The sequence below is a fragment of the Mytilus edulis genome, chromosome 3 (assembly GCF_963676685.1).
Source record: "Mytilus edulis chromosome 3, xbMytEdul2.2, whole genome shotgun sequence".
NCBI lineage: Eukaryota > Metazoa > Mollusca > Bivalvia > Mytilida > Mytilidae > Mytilus > Mytilus edulis.
The window spans coordinates 66,502,552-66,530,394 of NC_092346.1; the positions used below are offsets into that span (position 1 = coordinate 66,502,552).

Sequence of the window (27,843 nt, forward strand, 5' to 3'; positions counted from 1 at the left end):
CTTCTCAAATGACCCTAAATGTATATTGTTGTTTGAAGTTAAGATATGTTGCAGACTTTTCTTTAATTATGGTATTTTTTACTTCAATTTTGATGGGATAGATGAGTGCAACATAGTCACCAAATATTCGATGTTTTAGTGAGAGGATAAGATAACACAATATCTAGTCTTACAAATTTTAGTTATACTTATATAAATGATATACATGTATTGACCCTGAAGATGATTCTCTGGTATTGAATGACAGCTACCTGTATACCTAGTAGTTTCTTGTTTACTAACAAGTACCTGTCAATTTGGTTTACCAACTTTCGACTGTAAATAATCTTCTGGTCAGCATGCGAGGACTTTCACTGATTACACAGTCAAATAGGATAACTTATTCATCAACATCCATGAAGCCGCATTTAAGTGCAGCGTTGCAATGGTTGCTGAAAGGCAATATACATCCGATTTCCCAACAGCGCTTTCAACATACAATGGTAGGCAAAATTCCAAAAACAGGTTCAACAGAAGACGCAAGGTCTGAAATTCAGTTTGATGACTACAAAACAGTGTTCGAATTCAAAGAAACACCAGAAATTTTGCGAGCATTGTTCGTTTTGAAACTGTGTTCTTTTGATGGATTAGTAAATAATGGTGAACAGGTAAGATATTTGCATTATAATATTGTCTGAAGCATAAAAAAGTCTGGGATATAAGTTAATCAAATCATAACCTCTTAAAAACAAAAAAAAGACATAAACAGTTTTATATAATAGACATTTGCCCACACTAACTATAAAGTCCATATAAACAGTATGTAATAGACACTGTATGTATCAAATCCAGTTTGACAGGAAGTTTAACAGGACACGGAGAAATAAAGAAAGAAAATCATTGCATATTTTTTTATTTTTGTATTTCTAGAAAAGACAAATTTAAGTTAAATTGAGGTACATATAAGTTTTTCGAGAATAAATTCGCATGTCTAATTTATAATAATGATTGTCGGATCATAAATTAACGAACAGCAATAAGCAGTAAATAAAAAGCATTACTCTATCAATATCAAGGATGACATAAACGAGACAAAATACAGCTACAAAAAAACACTGTTTTAGGTGACTAAGTGGACTAACAAAAGAAAAACATGTCACCAAAACCATAACCTCGAAAACAAAATAACCAACAACATTTCAGACTATAATAATGACATAACGGTTAAAAAACAAATCAATTGTAAACAACAATGTATCAAAACGGGTTTGCCCGACAAACGCATACTTTTTCTTCTTATCGTTCGCTTTTACACTTAAATACCAGTCTCCTCAACAAATCTGTTGGTCTTTTGTAAGGCATCCACTTGTCCATATAGCTACTCTTGAGTGGTGTTTCTGAGTGCCATATACTATCTCTAAATGCCTGATGGGTCTTGCATGACTGTAAGAAGTGTGCCGTACCCTGATCTGCATTTCCACAAGGACACATTGAAGATAGAACAAATTTCATGACTTTGTGTAGATGTTGGTTGAGTCTGTTGTGTCCTGTCATCAGTATACAAATGCATACTTTATATCCCACTGAATCTAACTCTCTAATATCGGTAGTTGTATTTTAGAGATGATTTCATTAATGATGTCATACAAATACAGTTAAAAATAATTTCAGGATATATTTTTATTGAAAATTTTCTTTGTACCTTTTTTGTTCCATTGAGCAAGGGCTTAATCCTAACCAAATACCCTAGAAAATGGTCTTGCAGTTTTCAGGACCAGCCGCATTGGTTTGTTTGTTATATCTTAAGTTTTTCTGTCATTTATAAATCAATATGTAGCAGGTGACATTATGTATCTTATGGGCATGACTTAGCATAAATCAACCCACTATTTTTTTTTCTTAAAATGTTTTGTACCAAGTCGGGACCTGGCAGTTGTTGTCACGTAGTTCGTTTCGAAGTGTGTTGCTTTTGTGTTTGTTTTTATTGCACTTCATTGTTTCTGTAGTTCTGTTGTTTTCCTCTTTAGGGAATGTGTTTCGCACGTTTTGGTTTTTAAACCGGAATTGTTTTCTACCAATCGATTTATGACCTTTGAACAGCGGTATACTACTGTTGCCTTTATTTAGATCTTGTCACATTGTGTTGCAACTCATCTATAGTTGAAAACTACAGATTGACATTAGATGTTTATTCATTTCACTTTGGTAATTGTCTAATTGACGTAAAAATTTACGATTAACACATGGATATAAAACCTAGCATATCTAACTTGTTGTGTCTAACTATCATTTTTGAAGAAAGGTTTTGTATCAAGTAACTTTTTGGAATGTTTAATAAGAAGGCTTAAGCTTTTCATTAAATGTGTACCCGGTATTCCTCAAAACCAAACAATAGTTGGTACAATTTTTGTTTCATTACATTGACAGTTGATGAAATTGTCTAAGCGATTACTAGGAAACAGACTTTATACGGCGCTACAGAATAAAACCGTATATGGTCAGTTTATTGGAGGAAATAGTTTGGAAGAGCTCATGGTCAAAGTGAAGATATTGCGAATGGGAGGAATTGGTCCACTCTTGGCAGTACCAATGGAGGATGACGTCGGAGAGCAATATGATATAGAGTACGTCAAATACATGTATTAACCTTATTTCAATAAAAAATTGAATGTTTAATTGGAATATTGAAATGAAAACAAATGTTGATAAACAACACAGAATACTTAAATAAAATGCACATGGTTAAAACTGAATTCAAATGTCAAAACAACATAAAATGTATATACTTTGTCTTAGAAATTTGTAGATGAAAGACAAGAAGTAATACAAGTAATACAATTGATAGCAATGTACCACAGTAACAAAATTATCTTCAAAGAGATACATGTACGCATATTTTTGATTATTTTCGGTATAAACTATTTTGCTTTATTTGTATGTCCTCCATAAAGGGAAATAACCTATACATGTAGAATTATAAAACATTAAAATTTATGTATTTGTTTAAATAACATGCACTCATTGGTACTTTCTAAGACAAATGGAACGACAATTTGATCAGAACATGATTAAAACTATGGAATGTCTCGACATTGTTTCTAACCTGAATGACAAAATTCCCATGATGCAAGTGAAACTTACAGCTTTAATACCTGGTGACATCTGCGTGAGTGTACTTTAATATGATTACTTATGTTACACCACTCAGTGAATTGTATGTGATAGGTTTCTCTCATCAATAAATCTGATACTTTTTGAAAAATACTATTAAGAATGTTATATACTTTAATTTCTCAATGCTCAATGAATACCACGATTAAAATATAGTTCATCTTTTACTGATGATACAATGTTGTACCCATTCATATACCTATTGAGCTCTGTTTATTTACGGATAAATCATAATTGGTACAATATTTTCATTTGTGGTTAATGTAGGCATTTCTATCTGTAACTCGCTTCTTAATGACAATCATAGTTGCTTATAAGCTTGAATTATGCATTTAAAGGTTCTCCTCGTTATGGTTCTTTGCAATGTTTTTCAATGTAGAAAATTTAATACACCCTCTAATGAAAGTCATTTTCCTTGTAGACAAAACTATCAACCAGCTGCCCAAATCCTAGTGAAGGAAACAAAACAGTCATTGAAGACATTGCAACATTTTTCCGAGCAGATAAAATGGTAAAATATCTTTTGTTTACTATAGAATACATTTTACATTTCCATATACTGGTTGGTAAAAAAATCAGCATACATTTATTTAATAATACTGAGCCTTCAAAAATGTAAAACGTTAGACGAATAGGCCTTTTCTTATTAACTGTTCTTTCAGCCTAAAGAATTGAATGTGTTCATCCATGTTCAGTGGTACTTGTTGGAAACGGTTTTTTCATTCTTTTAAAAAATGGTAAAATGTAAATATATTATTTGCAAAAAATCAAGTCTCAAAAAGAGAGAAAAATTAAATATTAACAAAAGTAAGTGTTTTAGATGCTTAGTTATCATTGCATTACAACTTATTTATTTCTAAAGATGAAGGACACCTTTTTAATGTTCAAGAATTAAATATGTGTTTGACTTTGATAAGGTTTGCCATATAACTTTTGTATAGAATCATAATGTGTTTTATTTCTTGAATTTTTGAAATGGCCAATTCAGTTGAAATAGTTTTGGAAACAATCCTGTATTTGCAATTAAAGATACCGTTACTATTTTACAGTTAATGCAATAAATTTCAAATTGTAAATTTTTATTATTAAATACTTCAGTCGAATGTAGCGCACTTGTTTACTGATGTTACATATTAATGTCTTTTTTATTTGTTTGTACACGAGTTACTTTGCGTTTATTAACAAATTTCGTGTATCGTTCTGTTGATTCCAATTTTATATTCACTTTTTTTTCTAAGCAGTTGTACCTATATTTGTTCCATCTGTTGTTATTTTGTATATTATATGTATTATATATTTTTGTAGCCATATATTCCTAATTTAACCAGTACAGAGAACATGCAGCTGGAAGCCGGTTTGAATAGACTTAAAATGGTCTTTCGGGTATTTATCTTCGTTAATATTTATGTATTATTTTATTTGCATACTTCCATTTTGACTGATTTGTGGAGCTGTTCAGAAAAAAAACCCGCTGCATATTGTTGCATTGGATTCTTCAGTAGTTGATGATGGACACCTGCAGGATTATACTAAAATTTCAAATATGGAATAAAAAAAGTTTGAAAACATATTTTTATAACACATAATTTATGTCCAAAACAAGTATTTCTTTTGAAGTAGAACTGGCTTACAAAACTGACTACTGTTTTAATGGTATTCGCTGTAATTATAAAATTACAATGAAAATCAAATTAAAGAGTCAAACTCCCTGGTGCATATCTCCGATACGTTAAACGTGTTAAATAAAACGTTGGTCCTTTTTTGTTTTATCATTTCTTCAATCTTTGTATTAGGTTTTAGATTTGTGACTTCGATCATCACTGAAGACACATGATTTGTAAAAATGCGCAAGCGATGCAGTAATTAAGGCGACAGTAGTTTACCAATATGCACATATTATAAAGAGAGACAAAAGATACTAATATGAAGCTTAGAGTTCATTATCACTGAACTAGAATATAATTGTTTAGGGGCGAGCTGAAGGACGCCTCCGGTTGCTAGAATTTCTCGTTGCATTGAAGACCTGTTGGTAACCTTCTGCTGTTGTCTGTTCTATGGTCGGGTTGTTGTCTCTTTGACACATTCCCCATTTCCATTCTCAATTTTAAAAAGACGTTCAAACTCAAAAGTTGAAAATAAAACTGACAACGCAATGGCTAAAAACAGGCAAATAGACAATTGAATGCACAACCTCATTACACAAAACACCAAATATAAAAACATTTATAGATTTGGAAAGTATAGGAAACAAACAATAACTGTGGATATCGCTAAATTTCTAAAGGGAGTTAGACAAGTTGTCTCCATAAAAAAAAGCATACTTTACTAGTGAAGTCCGTATATAGAGAGACTATGCACATGTTTCAGTTGAGATATGTGAACGGCATACGATGGTATAGAGAGTATGTTACTGTATGTAATGGGAGGTTGGTGAATTGTAATTGGGAAGTTTAAATCATCATGTTAGTCATAAATTCTCGTTCGAAGTCGTCAATGTGCATAAAACTCGAGGAAAAAGACATGATATGAATCATACCTGGTTGTATCTTCAATAATATTAATCTCAAGTTCACTAAAAGAGAGACGAAAGATAGCAGAGGGACAGACAACCAAACTCATATATATCGAAAATAAACTAACAAAGATATGCAATCAATTACTACACTGTAGGTATTTAAGTAAAAGGACTAACCTTTTTTACTTACAGCTGCAAAAATAAAATATGGATGTGCTGCGCAAAAGTTTATATAAATTATATACATGTATAGATAGTATCACAAATTATTTAAAAATCATTGTTTGTAATAGTATCACTAGCCTTTATCAAAACTTTTCTTATTTTAATTTTTAAATCTAGCATTTGTACTAACTACACTTTAATCATTGAAATTAAAAAGATCGTAAAGAAGGTAGAGTTTTTTATCTGATGTTTCCATGTTTTAAAAATAAATTTTGATTTAGGTATTAAAATATGGCTGATATTTTATAAAAAAAAAAGAAGATGTGGTATGATTGCCAATGAGACAACTATCCATAAAATACCAAAATGATTACATGTATCAGAAAAAAAAGTATTTCAAATACTGTTCTTGTTTATAATGAAAACAAACATCATTTTCAAGCCCAAAAATAAAACGGAAGAGGAATAAAAAACAAAATATGAAAAAGATATGGAACCGTTTTTCAATTTAAATGTTTATTTTGTTTATAAAAAAGTTGGTCTGTGTAAGCAATTTTCTATCCGCACGTGTACATAGTAGTTTCCCATGGTATGATGACCGCACTTGAAGTGAATGATGTTATATCTTCCAAAATAATAAAAAAGTCAGATCTTAAATAGAATAGTAATTATTTTGACTATGTTTTGGTGACTTGTATGTAGACGAAACGCGCGTCTGGCGTATTGAGTTATAATCCTGGCACCGATGATAACCAATTAAAGACAAATGGAGATGTTTGTTTATGAATTTGTCATGTTTTAGTGTCAGATCTCAATAAGTAATGATTTTGACGATCTTTTTCGTGACTTTTAAAGACAAATGGAGTTTTGTGTACAAATATGAATATGTAATAATTTGTAATGTTTTTTGTATTATTCACTGAATTGAAGCTACTCATTCTTTGTTTTTAAAGAGAATATGAAAATAAGTTGGTATGATTACCGATCTAATAAATATTCCGTTGCTGTACAAAAGCATTTTACATTTCATTTCATAAAAAAGGAATAGATATGATTAAACCCCTTTCTGAACCTTTGCTTGAGAAAAGTGAAAGGTGTACTAAATCTTTTACATAATATTCTTCAATTGTCTTAAAAGCATAGTATGTAGCATTTATAATTTTAATTGTGTCTGAAGTATACACATTTTGGCTTCAAACGTATTCTTGTATTTTATGAAAAACTGGGGAAATCCTATCTTGTTAACATTTACATATGAGTAAGAACGTTAACATAGAATTGCCATTTTGTGGTTGTAAGCAAGAGGCCTCACCAAAGGAATTTCAAAAAAAGACGTTAATATCATTATGAGTTACATCTTAGCTCATTACTAATTTCACCTTAGACTATTTTTAAAGATATTTTTAACATGCATATGACATCTAAAAAACACCATAATGATCCTTTTTGTATTATAACTATTTACACCACTGGGTTGATGCCACTGCTGGTGGACGTTTCATCCCCGAGGGTATCACCAGCCCAGTAGTCAGCACTTCGGTGTTGACAAGAATATCAGTTATATGGTCATTTTAATAAATTTCCTGTTGACAAAACTTTGAACTTTTCGAAAAATTTAGGATTTTCTTATCCCATGAATAGATGACCTTAGCCGTATTTGGCACAACTTTTTTGAATTTTGGGTACTCAATGCTCTTCAACTTCGTACTTGTTTGACCTCCAATCTAATTAAAAACCGATATCTCATCGCTCCCGTTTTCTGATATGTCGCGTGGGAGATCTAACGAAACCCGCTTTGAGGTCACATGTGGGTGACCTCGTAGGCGTGTCTTTTTCGACCAATGAAAATGATTCTTCGGCGATCTTGAAAGTTTATCTTGAGGTAAAGGGATGTAACTCATTTTATTTACGAAGAAATCGTCAGTCCAAAGAATTCATAAACTTTTTTGATTTGCTTATTGATAGGTCGTCAACTCATTTGCATATCATTATAAATTCATAATTTCTAGTTCACTCACATGTGACCTCAAAGCGGGTTTCGTTAGCTCTCCCACGCGACATATCAGAAAACGGGAGCGATGAGAGATCGGTTTTTTATTAGATTGTATGACCTCATACCTATATTGATCTAATCGTCACTGATGAGTCTCATGTGGACGAAACGCGCGTCTGGCGTATACAATTATAATCCTGGTACCTTTGATAACTATTATATCATACTGAAACCAACAAAAATTTGAATATACTGTATAACTGTAAAATTAAGAATGTAAATGGTGAATGTGTCAAAGAGACAACAACCCGACCATAGAGCAGACAACAGCAGAAGGTCACCAACAGGTCTTCAATGCAACGAGAAATTATCGCACCCGGAGGCGTTCTTTAGCTGACCCCCAAACAAATATATACTGGTTCGGTGATAATAAACACCATACTAAACTCCAAACTGTACACAAGAAACCAAAGTTAAAACAACGCAAGACCAACAAAGGCCAGAGGCTTCCGACTTGGGACAGGCGCAAAAATGCGGCGGGGTTAAACATGTTTGTGAGATCTCAACCCTCCCCCTATACCTCAAGCCAATGCAGAAAAGTAAACGTATAACAATACGCACATTAAAATTCAGTTCAAGAGAAGTCCAAGTCTGATGTCAGAAAATGTAACCAAAGAAAATAAAGAAAATGACAATAATACATAAATAACATCAGACTACTAGCAGTTAACTGACATGCCAGATCCGGACTTCAATTAAACTGATTGAAAAATTATGTCTTCATTATATGAATATCAGGCACAATCCTCCCCGTGAGGGGTTTAGTATCATACCATCATAACATATATAACATACATAACCCGTGTCATGCAAACAACTGGTTTATTAATAATAAATGTGTTTAGTTCCATATGTATATGTTTCCATGTGTATATCTTTGCAATGCAGAGGTTACATAATGATTGATATTTTCGACTTTGTTGAAAATTACAAAATATTGAATGTAGAATGATTGGTTTCCTTTTTATCTTTGTCTCAAAGAAAGGCAAACAGAAGGACATATGGTTGATGGTAGATGCTGAGTATACATATATGAATCCAGCGTTAAATCTGATTACATTGGCAATGATGTTGAATTATAATCATGACAAACCACTAGTCGCTTACACATATCAGAACTATCTTAAGGTATGTTGTCTACCAGTTGCATTATGAATGCTTAGGTTTTGCAATATTGAAGATAATTGAACACAATATTGATTAATTTTGTGTATTAATTTAATCTTACCAAATATTTACAATTTTCATTAATCTCTTTTAGTTGTATTCAACTCTTTCCTTGCATAGTGTACCATTTTGCCTATTCCGATTTTAGTGTTGAGAAAAACTATTTTTTCTATCAAAAGTCATTTTCTTTGTCATGGCATTTTCTTGCTAAACAAAGACATTTAAAGTTCCAAGTGAATGAAAACTGCTCAGAAAACTATATATATATAGCTATTGAATTTATACAACTAGACAATAGAACTGCCAAAAGTTGATATAGAATGACCAATTGAAGAAGAATCTGTGGAAAAGTTTCATTTGGTTTGCAATTATAGTTTTTTATGCGCACAACCATCTCCCAAACCTGTTACAGGGATATAACAACACAACATAAGAACTGCGCTGTAGAATTAAATTGTCAAATCATTCTTTTCCTTTTCAAGGGAACGGAAGAACTACTGAAACGAGATATAGAATATATTAAATCGCATGGTGTAGCTTTTTCTGCAAAACTTGTGAGAGGAGCTTATATGGACAAAGAAAGAATGCTCTCAAAAAAACACGAATATCCCTGTCCAATAAATAACTGCTACGAAGACACTTCGGATACTTATCACAAGTCTCTAGAAATTCTATTTGACGAGACAAGGAGGAACAAAACCAAATTCAAAACAGTAGTTGCCTCACATAATGAGAGCACTGTACTCCATGCAGCAGATAGGTAATGCATGACGACAATTTTTCAACTTACTTTATAATCTATGAATGTGATAAATTTATGAGATTAAAACCGACTTCTCGACCTCTTTTTAACGATTACAAATTTGAAATTCGTATTTTCTCACATTTTTATGCAACAAAGTGAAATTTAAAATATCAATAGAAATTACATACACCAAGTTTATCATTTTGGATTGGAAAAATAACAAAATAATATTAGGTTGTACGCTTTCAGAATTCCATGAATTTCATCATCAAGTTTCTGAACAACATCTCACTTAAAGTTAAAGTCTATTGACGTAGTTCGGGTATCACAAGAGGAGAAGCAGCTGCTTACCAATCTCGAACTTCAGAGTTTATCCCCGGTTCGTGTTCCTTAATCATTTGTTTTTCTGTGTAATACATTATTACTGTTGTTCGTATTTTCGTCGTCGTCGTCGAGATACACACTTGTTTTACACTGTCGCTGTCTTTCTTTAACAGAAATAATGTAATTGTACTCGGTCATGTTCACTAATAAGCTGAGGGGTAGACAAATATAGTTGGAAATGGATGCAACCAATTACTTAGAATACAAAATAGACCTGTTTAATATGAACATGGTTGAACTATTTTCATGCTGCAGTAAATATAAATCGTAACAAACGCTCTTGAGTTGAATGCCGATTAAATGTTAAAATGCATAAACATTTGGAATACGGAAAGTGCTTTATCGTTTGCGGTGTTTTATTCGTTTCATGATGTTTATAGTTTTTATACTTTATTATCAGCTAGGTTTTGAAAACAGCATCATAAATACATTGTTGGCTCTATTTCACATATTGGGATAGATATATACAGTCACCATTGAAATAACAATGGTGTCATGAATTAAGGTTATCATCTGTTACAATACAATATTTACATTAACTATAAAAATATGTCTATCATATATGTATGTGCTGTTGTTGACTACGTAATGAAAAGATCGATAGAAATTATATAAAAGCTCAGAAAATTCATATCCATGAAGTATATAAGAGAAAGATTAGCTGAACATACTGGTTATTATTTCAGGATGAAAGAATTTGACATTGACAAACAAGATGGATCAGTTGTATTTGGACAGGTTGATGGAATGGGTGATCAAGTTTCCTATGCTCTAGGTATCTCAAACGTAATTTCTATATAGTTAAATTAAAATTTGAGTTTGTTTTCCCATAATAATGTTCATTCAGAACACTCGGAATCAAGCATTTGTATATATATACATTTAATACTAATTATAAAAAAGAAGATGTGGTATGTTTGCCAATGAGACAACTCTTTACAAGAGAGCAAATTAACAGATTTAAACAAATTTAAGTCACCGTACGGCCTTCAACATTGGTCAAAGGCCATACCGCATAGTCAGGTATAAAAGGCCCCGAAATGACAAATGGAAAACAATTCAAACGAGAAAACTAACGGCCTAATTTATGTACAAATAATGAACTAAAAACAAATATGTAACACATGAACAAACGACAACCACTGAATAACAGGCTCCTGACTTTGAACAGGCACATACATACAGAATGTGGCGGGGTTAAACATGTCAGCGGGATCACAACCCTCCCTTAACCTTTGACAGTGGCATAACAGTACAACATGAGAACGAACTATAAAAATCAGTTTAAAACGGCTTAACTCACCAGATGAATACAAATAGAAATACATCTAACAAACATACAGAGTGGACGTGGCCGGGTACTTGTATATCCTAATCACAAAACGACACTAAGAGTAACATTTGATAGCAATGCAGTTAGAAATGTTTCCAAGTCCATTCACTTAGCAGTCAAATCATTTTCCCGATCACTACAAAGAAAAAATAGATGACATTCAGAAATACGGGTTTCGGAGAGATTGCAGTGACTGTTTGAATGCTGAACAGAGTATTGTCGTTTATTTCGTAATAATGTTTTATTGGAGGATGCTTCATGAATATCTACACTGTACGATTTGTTCCCCGATAACAGTGAATATTGTTGTATATGTTCTGCATTGCAAACTCTTCATAACGATACTATTATTCATGAGAGTATTGAGAAAAAGGCACTTGATACATATTTTAGTATATTCAATGTAATCTAATTTAAACTTTTTAATATTGTTATATTATTTCGATATTTAGTAGTTGTTATCATTTGTCTAATCACACAGCAAATGTTATGTCATTTAAAAGATATAAATATTCATACTACAATGCATTATATATATATTTGGTGTTTTATACTTAATGCTTAAGAATGAAGAAACCTACAACTCTAGATAAGAATGTAAAGTAGGGCGAATAGTTATGGCATTCGCCTGTGTAATATATTGCTTATTTATAGGACGAGCTGGATACTTGGTCTACAAATCAGTGCCATATGGAAGTATTGAAGATACTCTACCATATCTACTCAGACGGTTGTTAGAGAATAGATCGGTACTGAACGGTGTCCGGAGAGAACGAGAACTTTTAAGATCTGCACTCAAACACAGACTTAAACAAAAATACTTTCCTGGCTGACGATAGATACTGCTGCCTTAATCAATGGACACAGATAATCCTTGGAAACGGTTTACTCACATTATAACCAAGTAACATGTTGATCATTTCTATCCCTGATCTCATTAGGGTTATTAATGTATTATTGGAGTTCTCTAATATATAATGCTTAAAAAAACGCCACGAATTCCTTTCAAGTGACAACTACAAAATGGATGTTGTGTAAATTTTACTTTATTCGTGACAAAGATGAAAGACGAATTATTATCATTGTACTTTTTTAACTTTAAAGTTTGGGTGATAAAATCTTTATGCAAACCACAAATTGAGAGTAGTATATATATATCCCAAAGTACTTGGGGAAAATTAATGCATTCTGGCGAAAACTCATCTTATTTTGTACCCATAAAATAGAAATATCGTGTGCTATGATTTTGTGTATTGTAAGCCAGTTTTGTTGATTATCACTATTACAAACTCCTCATTCGGATCAACGTTATTAATTGAACCAATTCTGGTGATGTACATGTACATTGTAAATTGAATTGAGATCAAAACTTATAAAAAGTAATCGCTCTACAGGTTAAATGGAATGATATAAGATTTCTGCTCTGATATCAGTGTTTAATAAAAAAAAAAAAAAGTAAGTTAATGGATCCGTCGTGCAAATATTATTCTACAACATATTTAATTTAGCAGTATTAAAAATTGATAAAAATAACAAGAATGTCAGATCTACATGTACGCTTCATTAGAAGCAATTAGGACGAACATTTTATGTGCTCTTGCAATGTACTTATTATTCGTGAAACAATATTCGTCAATATTTGTGCTATAATAGCATAAGATATGCATATTAGGCAATATATTTATTCTAATGTAAAACAAATATTTCACTATCAGAAAATGGAAGAAGGCTTGTCGTCATGTATTGCTACAGAGTTATTCATGTCAAGATCACAAATTTTTATAAGTAACTATATTTTGATTTAAGCAGTACTAATTATAACATACTTTGTAGAGCAATCTGTTATCAAATGTTGTTTATAAACACATTAAAGATACTGATGCAACCACTTGTAAATTCAAAGCATCATCCCTATATCATTGTTAATATGTATTATTTAGTCACAATTATGTTTCCGTAATACAATTTATTTTTTTTACTGCTTGTGCTTTCACAAATCATTATGAATACGAAATGTTATACATGTAGCACTCTTATTGTATATAAAATAAAAAACTGAGATAGCATATCACTTTGATTTTTCCGTTGCCACAATCTCTTTCCTTGAACTTAAGTTTGTTATGTATTCCATATCTGGTAAAGGCGTTTTAAACAACGGCGCTACAATTTCTGGTGTTATGTCTTTTAAACACACCTTACTAACAGAAAGTTCTTGTCTACGCTTAGAAGGCGGACTTTGCACCCTTAACATGCCTTTCAAATCAATTTTGTTGCGTTCGGCAATAGCTTCAATAGCTTCCAAGTCTGTATGTGCTTGTTCTAACTCTACCGGAATTACGGTAGTATCAGTTCGTCTAAACCCACTCGTTAAGTCAACATGCAATAAACTCGGTTTAATTATGGGAGGAAGTTTCCTTGGAATCGAATGGGGAACAAGTTGTAGTCGTCTATCTTGAATAGGTCGAGACGGAAACGGTTTTGGTCGGAATGTTATTACTGTTTGTTTCATTTTGTTCATTGTAGGATGGCGTCGATCTGAACGACGACCTTTCAAGTGTCGCTCTCGTTCCACAGAAACCATAACAACATGTTCATCTTTGTTCTGAATGCTTTGCCTCAAGTTTTGTACTTTTGATAAGTATTCTTGTTGTTTTCTACTAACTTCCTGATACTGTTCTAACCACTCGGGCTTTTTGGTCCTCATTTTCTGAAATAAAATAAAATTGAATTAACTTCCAAAAAATGTTAAAATGATTTTCCTCATCCAAAAACAAGGTTTGTATTCATTTCGCAAAACAAAATAAAAAGGGAGAAGTTGCAAAGACAAAACGAAACTAAAACAGTTCACCATAGAACTTACCCTTGTATAAGATATGATGTACACCTGTTTATGTAGTGCTATTTGTGCAACAACAAAATCTTTATTGACTATAAATGAGAATTACCTTTTTAAACGAGTCTAATTTTACATTATTATGTACGCCGTATTTATGAATTTAAATGATAGGTATTGATGTTTTTCTACAATTTCAGAATGGTAAATAATTACTGAGTTCATTTATAATTTCTATGTAAGGCTGTCATTTTTCTTTTGTTGATAACAAGTAAACAGATAAATAATTTAAGAAAATTGTATTTTAATTGTCAAACAAGCAAAATACCAAATTGCGTTTATACACATAATTTTAGGTGATCCCCTATGACGAACTACCACACTTAAAATAATTGATTTAATAGGTTTTGTAAACATTTTCAGCTTCTGTATTATATTGTTGTTAATAATATGTACTCTCATTTATATTCAATATACATCTTATTCAGTTGAGATTTATTCTGGATAGCTGCTTTTGTATTTTACTCCAATTTGTTTCTGACTTTCTCTATATGTTTCAGATTTTTATACATTGTCTGTTTCATACCCTTGACAATATTGTTTATGTTGAAAGTCTTGTTGGATCGACCCCGTTGACTCTTAAAAATACAATGTAAAAAAATCAAGTTTTATATCCCCAGAATGCATACCAAATTTCAATGCATTTAATGATAAACTGTTTAAGTCAAGATACAGTCTTAGCTCATACGAACAAATACCTAAATTTGCCTTGGATTTAGAAGCGGAATTTTCTTATTATTTTTCGTGATGACCGAAATTAATGTTTTGTATCGTTTTTATAATGTCCCCTTTATGTCCATCTAGTCAATAGTCAATAAGTTTTGTCAAATATTCATCGTTTTTGTGCAAACGACGGTTTGTTTCGTTTTAATAATTTTCCATCCACAACTATATGATTTTTAACGTCTCTGTCCTCTCATTTGCTCCATTAATATAGTTTGCTATCTAAACATACGAAGTCTTGATATCGAAACATTATTTTCAGTTTTTATTTACACTTTAAAAATTTACAAGATTAAATGAAATTATGACACGAGTATTTATATAAACTGGGCCAAACCTTGGATTTTAGTTAGCATATATAATATAGGGTTTGTAATTTCAATTTCTTTATTATCAAGTCTATTATGATACTTATAAAGTATTCAGTGAGGTATCTAATATCAAAATAATTTAAATGTTAAAAACCGGTTATAAATGAACTTATTGCTTGCAGCGAGATTTAAAATAATACTGCATTATCATTTACGGTGAAGGATTTGTAAACGTATTGTTTTGGTACAGTTTTGATCCAAAATTTGGTTGTTTACTCTAAAATTAATGAAACTTTAAAAAATATACTATAAAAGAAATGATTTATCACAGAGATACTTGAACTTGTCGATGACTGCTTACACGAAGGTTATATATATTTGTTTTAATAACACTCTTTTACATTTCTGGTTTTCATATTTATCATTCTTTGTATAAATATAAAACTTATAAAAAAAAATTGTGCAGGCAGTGATGTCCAAATTTATCTAGTTTACAAGTCTTTATTCCTTTTTTGTTAATTTAAATGTGTTTTACAAATTAAAAGATTACTTGTACAAAGGCTAACTTTTTCAAGTGTTTCTCTTTTTAATTTCGATATGAAGTACTGTATAATGGGAGTGAAGTACACTTGTTTTAAAGTGCTGTGTCAATGTTGGTTACATCGAAGGTTAAGCTTAAATGTAAGCTGAAAATTGAGTGCTTTCATAACATATCTTTAATAATGTTTATATTATGTCTGCAAGCTTGGGAATTACACCAAGTTATCGGTTTTATTAACCTGGTATTCTGGTCCAACCTCCTCTTTGCTTCAATAATTCAAGCTTTGAGCCAGGATCCCAGGCTGAATTTTTTTTTTTTTTTTTTTTTTTTTTTTTTTTGTAATTATTTTATTTTTCAAGATGAAACATGTGAAATTACATAATACAGTATTAGACACAAGGTATAAAAAGTTAATTAGTACTTGTCAGATCGATTAAATCATAATGGTATAGCAAGATATAAATATTACAATTGATTTTGTTAATTAAATGCTGCTTCTAACAATTGCCACTTCTGATCCATTTTTATTTTTTGTGTAGGGGTTAAGAAACATACAGAGTATTTTTCTATTGTAATCCAATACTTTAAATATTCTATCCCACCATATTTTGTGGGCAATACACTCTTACATCTACATTTGTATATATAGTATTTAAATAACAACAAGATATTATTAACTGTTTTACTGTTGACAGAATCCTCAGACACACCTAAAATCACCTCTTTTGCACTAAAAGGCAAGAAGATTTCATAATTTCTAATCCAATCTATAATGGATAACCAGAAGTTTTTTGTTACATTACATTCCCAAAAAATGTGAAAAATATTTTCTTTAACTTCCGAACAAAATGTACATAGTTCAGTTTCTTTTAATTTACATTTATATAAAAAGGAATTACATGGTAAAATCCTATGAACAATCTTAAATTGAAAATTTTGTAAAAACGAATTTTTGGTTATAATGAAGGGCATGGAATAAATAGCATTCCAATCTTCAATCTGTAAATTTAAGTCTATTTCCCATTTGTTACGGGAAGAAAGAGATAATACTTTATTATCCTCCAGAAATAAATTATAGAAAAATTTACAAGACTTAGTATGAAATTCAAAACAGTGTAGCTGTGGCCATTGATTGACACATTAAAATCATTCATTGACTGGGACAATTTAGGTGAACGTTTGTATGTAACGAACAATGCTCACTATGTACTTTTTAAAGACACTTAAACTATGGGGTCACCAAAGGTTCTCAACACCTAAATAAAGTAATTCGAAAAATTAATCAGAAATAACACGATATTTTGATTTATATCAATTATATAAATCAAAACACAAAGGTTATTCCTGATTAATTTTTCGAATTATTTTATAATTAAAGGCGTTAAGAAACCTTTGTTGACCCCACAGTTTAAATGTCTATCGTAGGTACGTCATGAACAGTGGTTGTTACAGACAAACGTTCACGTAAATTGTCCCAGTCAATGGATGATTTTGATGGGTCAATCAATGGCCACAGCTACACTGTTTTGAATTTCATACTAGGTTCTTTTTTAACTTTATCTACTAATTTATTTTCAATATTATCAAGTTTAGAACTACCTACTATCCTACTTTTCCATATATTTGGAATAGCACTTAAAATACCATAAAACTCTACAAAATTAGTATTGAAATTATACTTTTTCGCAAATTCTTCATATGAGAATAATGTATTATTATCTGACACCAGATCATTGATGAAAAATATGCAATTTTCAATATATCTACCCTTCAAAATCATCTTGCCATCCATTTTGATGTTTGGATTTAGCCATATGGACTGGAACAGAATATCGGTGTTGTTTTCAACTTTCAGTTTATTTTTCAATTTTGAAAAATTAACCAGGATATCATGCTAAAAGGGATTGACTTTTTTTGCTAAATAAAGCAATCCTTCCTTACTTAAATGTAAAATTTTGTCCCCCCCCCAAAATTTTTGTATATAACTAAGCAGCAACACTTTCCAAGGAGAGTAATTTTGGGGGTCTAGTAATTTATACAGCCAAGACATTTTAACGCTATAACAAAAATAGTAAATATTAGGCATCTTAAGACCGCCATCACAGTGTTCGGACATAACCACTGTTCTTTTCACTTTATCTGGTTTTCCTTTCCATAAAAAATTGAAAAATATATTTTGAATCTCCTTCAAAACCCCATCTGGGGGGTTAGGGAGGACAGTCAGAACTTGAACCAGAATGGGAAGTGCTAAAGTTTTAATCACAACCACCCTCCCAATATATGTTAGTTCTCTATAAGCCCAAGTATTAAGAAGTGACTTGATACTGTTTATCTTGGCTGTAAAATTACATAGAGTCTTATCCCTTTTAGCAAGCTCAAACCATATACCTAATAGTTTGAACCTCCCAGAAAGGTTCCAAACAAGATTTTTTTCTGGTAAAAGTTTTTCCATACTACCCTTTTTTGACCCAATCCATATGGCCTCAGTTTTGTCAACATTACACCTGAGTCCAGCACATTCTGAAAATTTATCAAACAAATTTAGACATTGATTTAGAGACTTTTGGTCACCATCCAGGACAAGGGAAGAATCATCAGCATATTGACTCAATAAAAATTCTGAGTCATTAATAGTTACTCCAGCAACATCAGGGTCATTTTTAATAGCTGCACTGAGTAGTTCCAAAACTAAAATAAATAGATAAGGAGACAGAGGATCCCCTTGACGAACCCCTCTTTTCAATGAAAAAAAATCTGAAATATATCCGTTGTTTAACACTGCACTAGAGGCATCACAGTAGCATGCCTTAATCCAACTTATAAATGTTTGGTCAAAGCCATAAAACTGCAAGGCCTCTAGTATAAAAGACCATTCGACCGTGTCGAAAGCTTTTTCAAAATCGACTAAAAGTAAAAGTCCAGGAATGTCGTCTTCCTCCATCTTTTCCATTAGATCATAAATAAATCTAGTACATTCACCTATGTACCTACCTTTAAGAAATCCTTTTTGTGTTTGACTTATTATATTTACCAGCACCTTTTTTAGTCTATTTGCTAAACTTGCTGTAGCTATCTTATAGTCTACACACAAAAGTGTGATAGGTCGCCAGATCTTTAAATAAAACTTTGACTTACCCTCCTTTGGTATACAAGTAATGAGTCCCTGTCTTTGTGTGATTGAGAACTTTCCATATTCTAAAGCCTCATTTAAACATCTTACCAGTGGTATCTTAATATCATTCCAAAAGAATTTATAGAATTCAACAGTAAATCCATCTATACCAGGTGATTTGGAATTCTTCATAAGTTTAAGAGAGGACAGACATTCTTGCATTGTTAAAAGTCCCTCACAGGAACCCACCTCTACCTCATTCGGTTTTGTAATAAAAGGATTATCATGTTGAAGAAATGTGTCCCTGTGAGTTTCAAGTAACAATGGTTTACAACTAGTATATAATTTTTTATAAAACTGTTTTTGCTCATTTCTAATAGAACTAGGATCTGTTATCTCAGTCTCGTCCTCCAAAATAAGTTTAGGAATAATTTTTTCTGTGTAATGTTTTTTTTCCAAATTACAAAAATAGTTACTTCCCTTTTCCCCCTCTACTTGCCATCTTGCCTTAGCTCTTGTAATTATCCCTTTTACATTTTTTTCCCTCAATATTTTTAATTCTAGTTCCATCCCTTCCCTTTCTTGGTATACTGATGGCAAGTTATTCTCCAAAAGTTTTTCATCTAATAATGATATCTTATATAGTAAATCTTTTTCTTTTTTATTTCCTTCTTTTTTCTGGAAAGACGAAAAAGAGATAGCAGACCCACGGACTTTCATCTTAATCATATCCCATAAAAGCTGATAGCTTATATTAAACTGTTTATCCTCTGTCTCAATATCTATAGATGGATCAGACTCATATTCTTCAATGACAGTTTTGATATCCCCTTTTACTTTCTCAATAAATTCAGTTTCCCTTAAAAGACTGTTATTAAATTTCCATGTACCCTTCCCTCTTATCTGACTAGAAAACTTTAAATTAATCAATACAGGAGAATGATCCGATCTATAACTTATTCCTATATCTGATGAAACCACAAATGCTTCTATATCTGATGTAATCATGAAGTAGTCCAAACGACTTTGTTTGTGATTTGGACCCCGCCATGAGTACCTATTATCAAAAGGGTGCTGCTGGCGCCATATATCTAATAGATCTAGTTCATGCATTACCTCATGAATCTTGGCTTTTGACTGGGGGTTGTTTTCACTTCTATAATGTAATGTGTCCATGTCATAGTCTTGAACAACATTCCAATCTCCCGCTACTACAATTGACGAATTGCTGTAGCGGGATATTTTGTGTTTTATGTTCTCAAAAAAGACTGGGTCATCATTATTCGGTCCATATATAGCTGCCAAAGTTATACGGTAGTCCTGAATGGTGATATCTACTATAATAAAATTACCCATCAGGTCTATAGTTTCATCATGAATCTTGAATTCGAAAGTATTTTTGAAAAGAATAGCTACCCCTCTACTTTTACTAGAATAAGAACTAAATTTCCCCACATATCCCCATTCATGAAGCCATTGTTTTTCTTTTTCAGATGTGCTATGGGTGTCTACTAATATAGTTATATCATATAAGTCCTTATATTTTGTAAATATATCAATTCTTTTAACTGTTTCTGATAAACCCCTGCAGTTTACGCTACCAATAGTTATAGTCGACATAATATAATAAAGTGGTTAAAAATGAGTAGCATAAATAATATAAATACGTGTATCTACAAGCACAATATATCAAAGCAGCATTAACAAAACAAACACACATGCGTCTATAATACGTAAAAGTTGTTTCACAATGTTTCAATTTTTTACTTAAAGTTACCCCCACCCCCCAAAGACTTTTTGTCGAAAGCACCATGCTATGAATAGAATGAGCATTACTTTTGTGCTAAAGTAGAAACAAAAAAATATATCATAAAAGTTCTGTAAATTTCCAATTTTTTTCCCAGGCTGAATTACTAACATTTATTTATAGAAATAACTGACGTATCGGTAAACATTTGTGCGGAAAGTTCATCAAATTACACTTAAAACTAATTTTTAGTGATTAATATACAATCTTATTGATTGATAGTAGTGTTGAAGACTATACGATGACCCATAACTGCTTATATATCCACTTGTTTGAACTCTGGTGGATATTTGTCTCATTGACAATCACAATACGTCTCCTTATTTGTTTATTGAAGACTTTATTTCGAAAGTTTAACGAACAACATCAACATTTGTTGATTTGTATGGAATACTGATCTGTAACAAATATGACCAATGTCTAAACCACAATTCTGTCCTCCTGCTTTCGCCGTTTTTGACTTAGCTGATTGCGATTTGTCAACGGGTTCATTGAACAACGAATAAAACAATTAAACTACTGAATCTCGAGGCACCTGAGTTTATATTTATATATTTGGTGGGATTCGTGTTGTTCGATCCTGGTTTCATTATTTTGTATTTTGAAGATGGGTGTATGTTCGTTTGTACAATTTAGAATCATATTCAAAACAGTGTGGTCCTGGCCATTGATTGACGACCTAAATTAGCCCATTGACTGTGACAGATTAGGTGAACGTTTGTCGGTTACAATCACTGCTCACTATGCACTTGTTAAAGACACTGAATCTGTGGGGTCATCAAAGGTTCTCAACACCTAAATAAAGCAATTCGAAAAACGAATCCGGAATAATACGATGTGTTGATTTATATCAATAATATAAATCAAACATTAAGGTTATTCCTGAATAATTTTTCGAATTATTTTATTATTAAAGGCGTTAAGAACCTTTGGTGACCCCACAGTTTAAATTCTATAATAAGTAAGAAGTGAGCAATGGTCGTTACAGACAAACGTTCACCTAATCTGTAATAATTTAGGTCGTCAATCAATGACCAGGACCACACTGTTTTGAATATGATTCTATGTTAGTGATGATGTCAGGCTCCGGACGCACCATATACGAAACGAATTTTGTTTTGATTTACGATGCTTGATTGTCCACTTGGTACCTCCCCCTTTTTAGCTCACCTGGCCTAAAGGGCCAAGTGAGCTTTTTCAATCACTTTGCGTCCGGCGTCCGTCGTCGTCCGTCGTCCGTCGTCGTTAACTTTTACAAAAATCTTCCCCTCTGAAACTACTTGGCCAAATTAAACCAAACTTGGCCACAATCATCATTGGGGTATCTAGTTTAAAAAATTGTGTCCGGTGACCCGGCCAACCAACCAAGATGGCCGCCATGACTAAAAATAGAACACAAGGGTAAAATGCAGTATTTGGCTTATGACTCAAAAACTAAAGCATTTAGACCAAATCTGACTGTAGTGAAATTGTTTATCAGGTCAAGATCTTTCTGCCCTGAAATTTTCAGATGAATCGGACAACCCGTTGTTGGGTTGCTGCCCCTAAAATGATAATTTTAAGGAAATTTTACTGTTTTTGGTTATTATCTTGAATATTATTATAGATAGAGATAAACTGTAAACAGCAATAATGTTCAGCAAAGTAACAAATACAAATAAGTCAACATGACCGAAATGGTCAATTGACCCCTTTAGGAGTTATTGCCCTTTATAGTCAATTTTTAACCATTTTTCGTAAATCTTAGTAATCTTTTACAAAAATCTTCTCCTCTGAAACTACTGGGTCAAATTAATCCTAACTTGGCCACAATCATCATTGGGATATCTTGTTTAAAAAATGTGTGGCGTGACCCTGTCAACCAACCAAGATGGCCGCCACGGCTATAAATAGAACATATGGGTAAAATGTAGATTTTGGCTTATAACTCAAAAACAAAAGCATTTAAAGCAAATCTGACATGTAGTAAAATTGTTTATCAGGTCAAGATCTATCTGCCCTGAAATTTTCAGATGAATCGGACAACCCGTTGTTGGGTTGCTGCCCCTGAATCGGTAATTTTAAGGAAATTTTGCCGTTTTGGGTTATTATCTTGAATATTATTATAGAGAGATAAACTGTAAACAGTAATAATGTTCAGCAAAGTAAGATTTACAAATAAGTCAACATGACCGAAATTGGTCAATTCATTATAGATAGAGATAATTGTAAGCAGCAAGACTGTTTGGTAAAGTAAGATGTACAAACACATCACCATCACCAAAACACAATTTTGTCACGAATCCATCTGCTTCCTTTTTTTAATATTCACATAGACCAAGGTGAGCGACACAGGCTCTTTAGAGCCTCTAGTTGGTATTGTGAAAAGATTCATCTTTTTATATGTTGCGCATTTCCAATTGACCAGAAAAAAATCATGTAAGGTCAGAAATGTATATAAATGCATAGTAAGCTATCTAAGGAAATATGAAAAAAAAACTTTACATCCTGCAACCTTGATGAATTTTGGTAAATTTAAAAATGAGTTAATGTGAAAGATTTTAACTGATTTAGTCATTAAAAACGCTCCGATTCAAGCTTAAATATGAAAAATCTATCAAATATGCCAAAAAACGTCTCTTTTCATATGGTTTTTGTCAAAAATGAAAGTGGCCGCATCCGTGTTCATCCTCATCCTTTATATATGTTATAAAATTGAGAAAGGAAATGGTGAATATGTCAAAGCGACAACCACCCGACCACAGAGCAAACAACAGCCGAAGGCAACCAATGGGTCTTCAATGTAGCGAGAATTCCCGCACCCGTAGGTGTCCTTCAGCTGGCCCCTAAAATATGCATAATAGTACAGTGATAATGGACGTCATACTAAACTCCGAATTATACACAAGAAACTAAAATTTAAAATCATACAAGACTAACAAAGGCCAGAGGCTCCTGACTTGGGACAGGCGCAAAATTGCGGCGGGGTTAAACATGTTTATGAGATCTCAACCCTCCCCCTATACCTCTAGCCAATGTAGAAAAGTAAAACAATAACAATACGCACATTAAAATTCAGTTCAAGAGAAGTCCGAGTCTGATGTCAAAAGATGTAACAAAAGAAAATAAATAAAATGACAATAATACATAAATAACAACAGACTACTAGCAGTTAACTGACATGCCAGCTCCAGACCTCAATTAAACTGATTGAAAGATTATGTCTTCATCATATGAATATCAGGTACAATCCCGCCCGTTAGGGATTTAGTATCATACTATCATAAAATATATGAGAAGAACATAACCCGTGTCATGCCAACAACTGTTTTTTTAGAAATAAATGTGTTTAGTTCCGATGCAAAGACCCTATCAGTGAATCAATGTTAAAGCCAAAATATGCAATCTTTAATGACCTGACAACAGTATCGTAACTATATCCCCTTTTAATAAGTCTATTTAAAGGTTTTGTTAGTTTCTGAGGAGAATACTGACATTTTTGTGCTTTATAAAGAATATTTCCATAAAATTTTGGATGTGAAATACCTGAACGTATAAGATGTCTGCATGTTGAGTTATATTTACGAATTATTTCCTTATACCGGTGATAAAATTTAGTAAATGTTTTGACCAGTTTGTGATATCGAAAACCCTGGTGTAATAATTTTTCAGTAATACATAAATTTCTCTCGCTAAAATCTAATACATTGTTACATACACGATATGTATTATCATCAAATACATCTTGCATTTCAATATTATGAATGAACACGAATGCGACCACTTTCATTTAAGACGGGCCACGGAAACCGTCTAAATTTTAACTAAAATGCTAAAATTGTGAAGATTTCAGTAATTTAGCATGACACAATGATGCTAGTACCCGATAAATGTGCATTGTATAGTCAAAAACAGCCCATATTTATGTAGCAGAAGCATTCTTCTTTCCAGTAAATAGCTAAAAGATTACATTTTCACAATTTCGTAAAACTACTATATTTTGGGGCCAAAAAGGGGTCTTACTGAACCTTCTCCTTTTATAAAACAAAAAAGGATGATACACAACGGGCACTTTTCATGTACTGTATTCTCTGTGGAGGGCGATTGGAATATCCTCTCCCTCCCCCAAACACACATACATACACTTTTTAATCTCACTTGGCAGGTATGAATGCTTATGTGCTTTCATTCACCAGAATGTTTTATGGTCAAATTAACGTTTGTCAATGTCTTTCTACTGTTTTTGATTCAATGTATTCTCATTGTAACAAAGGTAGCTTGCTTTATATTTGTCCATTCCTTTTAACAGAGCGTTAACGAGCATCATCGGATACATAAACCAAATGTAATACATATATATATATATATATATTGACACCGTATGTTTGTGGCAGAACATCGTGGCCACAAGTAATTTTTTTTCTGTTTAGCATTGAATTTATATTAAGATCCATTTTGTTACATCTTGTGATCAATTTTATTTGGCAATCGCCAATGGCAGTCATCAGGGTTAAAGAACATCAGTTGTTCGACCTGTTAGTCAAATGCGTTTTGTTTAAATATATTAAGCAAATTTACAGATCTAACATTGTTGGGTTGATGTTTAGACGAGTTGTATATATATATGTATATATGCAATTTTACATTTTTTTATGGTACAAACTATCGGATATGTGTATGCCCTAATATTCTTATATCTTATAAGATTTGAATATCAATTGATAGATGAAAATAATACTTGAAAAAAAATCCGAGCGTCCGAAGATCGTTCATGGATTTAACTTCATTAGGAACGCTCAAATCCATACATTAGAAACATGTGTTGAACTATTATTTATCAATAATATACTTACAAGTTTATTAAAAATATATCGATATTAATTTATTTCATATTATAGAATTTTTGTATTTAAGATTGAAATAAAATTGACATTTGAAAATACATTAACAAATCTTTCATTTTCAATGATTCATTCTTATTGAAATATAATATTATGCTTTTAATGATAAAATCGTTTCTAAAATAACTTAAGACAGACATAGCACATTCAGTTCGAAATAAGGACTATGGCTCTCTCTTCTGGCCAGACATTTTGACAGTCGAATTGAAATACAGTTTTAAGACTTTAATGCACACTGGATTTATGTTCGGTATTTTAATAAAAGATTATTGGTAAATGAAGTCTTAAAAGGATATTATTTATCTTTATATTTTGATATTAATAATGTTTAAAACCTCAGTTACTTTAATTATAGTCTTTCTTATCTGAAACTACTACATTAATTGAGACCAAGTATATCATGAGGCAGCTCGTTTTAAAGTGTATACGCCATTCTTCCTTATCAATTATATATACAAAAGGAGATGCTATGTGTTCATAAATAAGAAGATGTGGTATGAGTGTCAATGAGACAAATCTCCAGCCAAGTCACGATGTATTAAAAGTTAATAATTAAAGGTCAAAGTACGGTCTTCAACACGGAGCATCGACTCACACAGAACAGCAAACTATGAATTCCCCAAAGATAGCAACCCATTTACCAAAAGTTGTCAAAAGACATCCAGAAAACAACACAGTCAGGCTGCAATAATTAACATGTGCCTATAAAAGATGGTAGGCTCTAAACTGTCTACAGTATGGACAAGTTGTGAATACATTTAACAGAAAACATTATATACGACTGTAAGCAATATATAACTGTTGTTGTTGATATTGGCGAAATGGTCCAATATTAGTCGGCTACCTGGATTGGTTCATTCCTTCGTCACGGAGTAAAAAAGAGCGATTTATTTGTTTACAGTTCTAGAGTTATACCCCTTTACAAAGTGAAAAATTGCTGCTTTTTCGTGTCCATAGCTCTAACTTTAGTTTACCTTAACCAAGTGTTTTGGTTCACATTTAGACTCTTAGTCTGCCTTTAAAGAATGTATGTTTCTTCTATTCACTTATAGTGAGGATGCGCTCTGTTTGAAAACATTATTGCACAATAAGACAAAACCCAAAATGAAATTACCACAGTTTTTAATACAAATGTATGTATACACATTATCAATAAGCCTACATGTATATCTGTAAACAAGTAAATTATTTTAAGCACTAAACAGTATTAAAAATGGCTGAATATATGAAAGGTTTTTTAAAACCCAGTTTTCTTTTCATATTTCATAAGCATCTTAATATTATTGATTTGCTACTATATCAATTAATGTTATTAACTATTGATATGAACTTTATACATGTTTGCAACAACAATAATGTGCTATGTGAGAGATAAATATTACATGATCGACTATAGCTATCTTTAAAATGTTTCTGTGTCCAAATTAGTTAATCAGCATGAATACCTCCCATACAGGAAGTAATCGTTTTGGGGTTGATTTTGTTTTTAACACCAAACCAAATAGGAAACGCCGAGAGGGTAAATGTATATTGACATAATGATAAAACAAAGAAGACAAAACCTGAATAGAACAAACAAACAAAAACAAATATGTACATTTGTTTATCTAAGCACCAGGGTCAAAATAAGTTTACTTGTCACTTATTTCTGAATAATGTCTTAGAAAAGCATTTACAAATATTTGAAAATTGAAAAATATATTAAAAAACAAATAACAAATAACAGAATAAAAATGAGATAACATTGAAACTACTAATCTAACCTCTTTCCGAGGAATATCCTTTGCTTTTGACATCTTTCATCAGTGAAAATTTCAGTTATACATATTAATCTGGCCTTTCGAATATAAGTTTTAGGTCAAACCATGACGAATCCAAGGATTATATGAAAAGATTAGCACAGGCAATAATTTGTTCAATTTAATATCATTCTTTAACCTCATTGAAATAATCTCTTTAATTTATCCGTCTTTTGTCTAGACTATAGATATGAACTCAATATAATCTCAATTTCATTTATATCTACTTTCATAATAAACAAAAAACGACATTCAATTCTGTATA

The 27,843-nt window shown here is 31.8% G+C and overlaps 2 protein-coding genes across 3 annotated transcripts; one reads left to right on the forward strand and one right to left on the reverse strand.

The window, feature by feature from the left end:
• Positions 1–221: 221 nt before the first annotated feature.
• LOC139517164 (hydroxyproline dehydrogenase-like) lies at positions 222–13,578 on the forward strand. The gene is made up of 9 exons (XM_071307879.1): positions 222–647; positions 2,407–2,603; positions 3,016–3,145; positions 3,572–3,661; positions 4,456–4,533; positions 8,865–9,011; positions 9,533–9,810; positions 10,866–10,954; positions 12,167–13,578. Exons 1-9 carry the CDS (start codon positions 339–341, stop codon positions 12,343–12,345), a joined length of 1,497 nt encoding a protein of 498 aa, XP_071163980.1. The 5' UTR covers positions 222–338; the 3' UTR covers positions 12,346–13,578.
• Positions 12,981–27,607, reverse strand: LOC139517165 (uncharacterized). 2 transcript variants are annotated; one of them, XM_071307883.1, is made up of 2 exons: positions 14,373–14,451; positions 12,981–14,219 (listed from the first exon to the last, which is right to left on the reverse strand). In XM_071307883.1, the coding sequence occupies exon 2, from the start codon at positions 14,214–14,216 to the stop codon at positions 13,581–13,583; it is 636 nt and encodes a 211-aa protein (XP_071163984.1). In that variant the 5' UTR covers positions 14,217–14,219; positions 14,373–14,451; the 3' UTR covers positions 12,981–13,580. The 2 variants fall into 2 exon arrangements, with proteins under 2 accessions (XP_071163984.1, XP_071163981.1); XM_071307880.1 differs by lacking the exon at positions 14,373–14,451 and adding an exon at positions 27,543–27,607 and having other exon boundaries at positions 13,183–14,219.
• Between the last annotated feature and the right edge of the window lie 236 nt (positions 27,608–27,843).

Bases quoted from the DNA above. Each gene is read 5' to 3' on its own strand.
- LOC139517164 (XM_071307879.1), top strand. From the start codon at position 339: ATGCGAGGACTTTCACTGATTACACAGTCAAATAGGATAACTTATTCA. The intron at 3,146-3,571 runs GTGAGTGTACTT...TTTTCCTTGTAG, and splicing joins TAATACCTGGTGACATCTGC to ACAAAACTATCAACCAGCTG. The intron at 3,662-4,455 runs GTAAAATATCTT...ATATTTTTGTAG, and splicing joins TTTTCCGAGCAGATAAAATG to CCATATATTCCTAATTTAAC.
- LOC139517165 (XM_071307880.1), bottom strand. From the start codon at position 27,575: ATGTCAAAAGCAAAGGATATTCCTCGGAAAGAG. The intron at 14,220-27,542 runs GTTAGATTAGTA...ATTTTATTTCAG, and splicing joins AGGATATTCCTCGGAAAGAG to AAAATGAGGACCAAAAAGCC.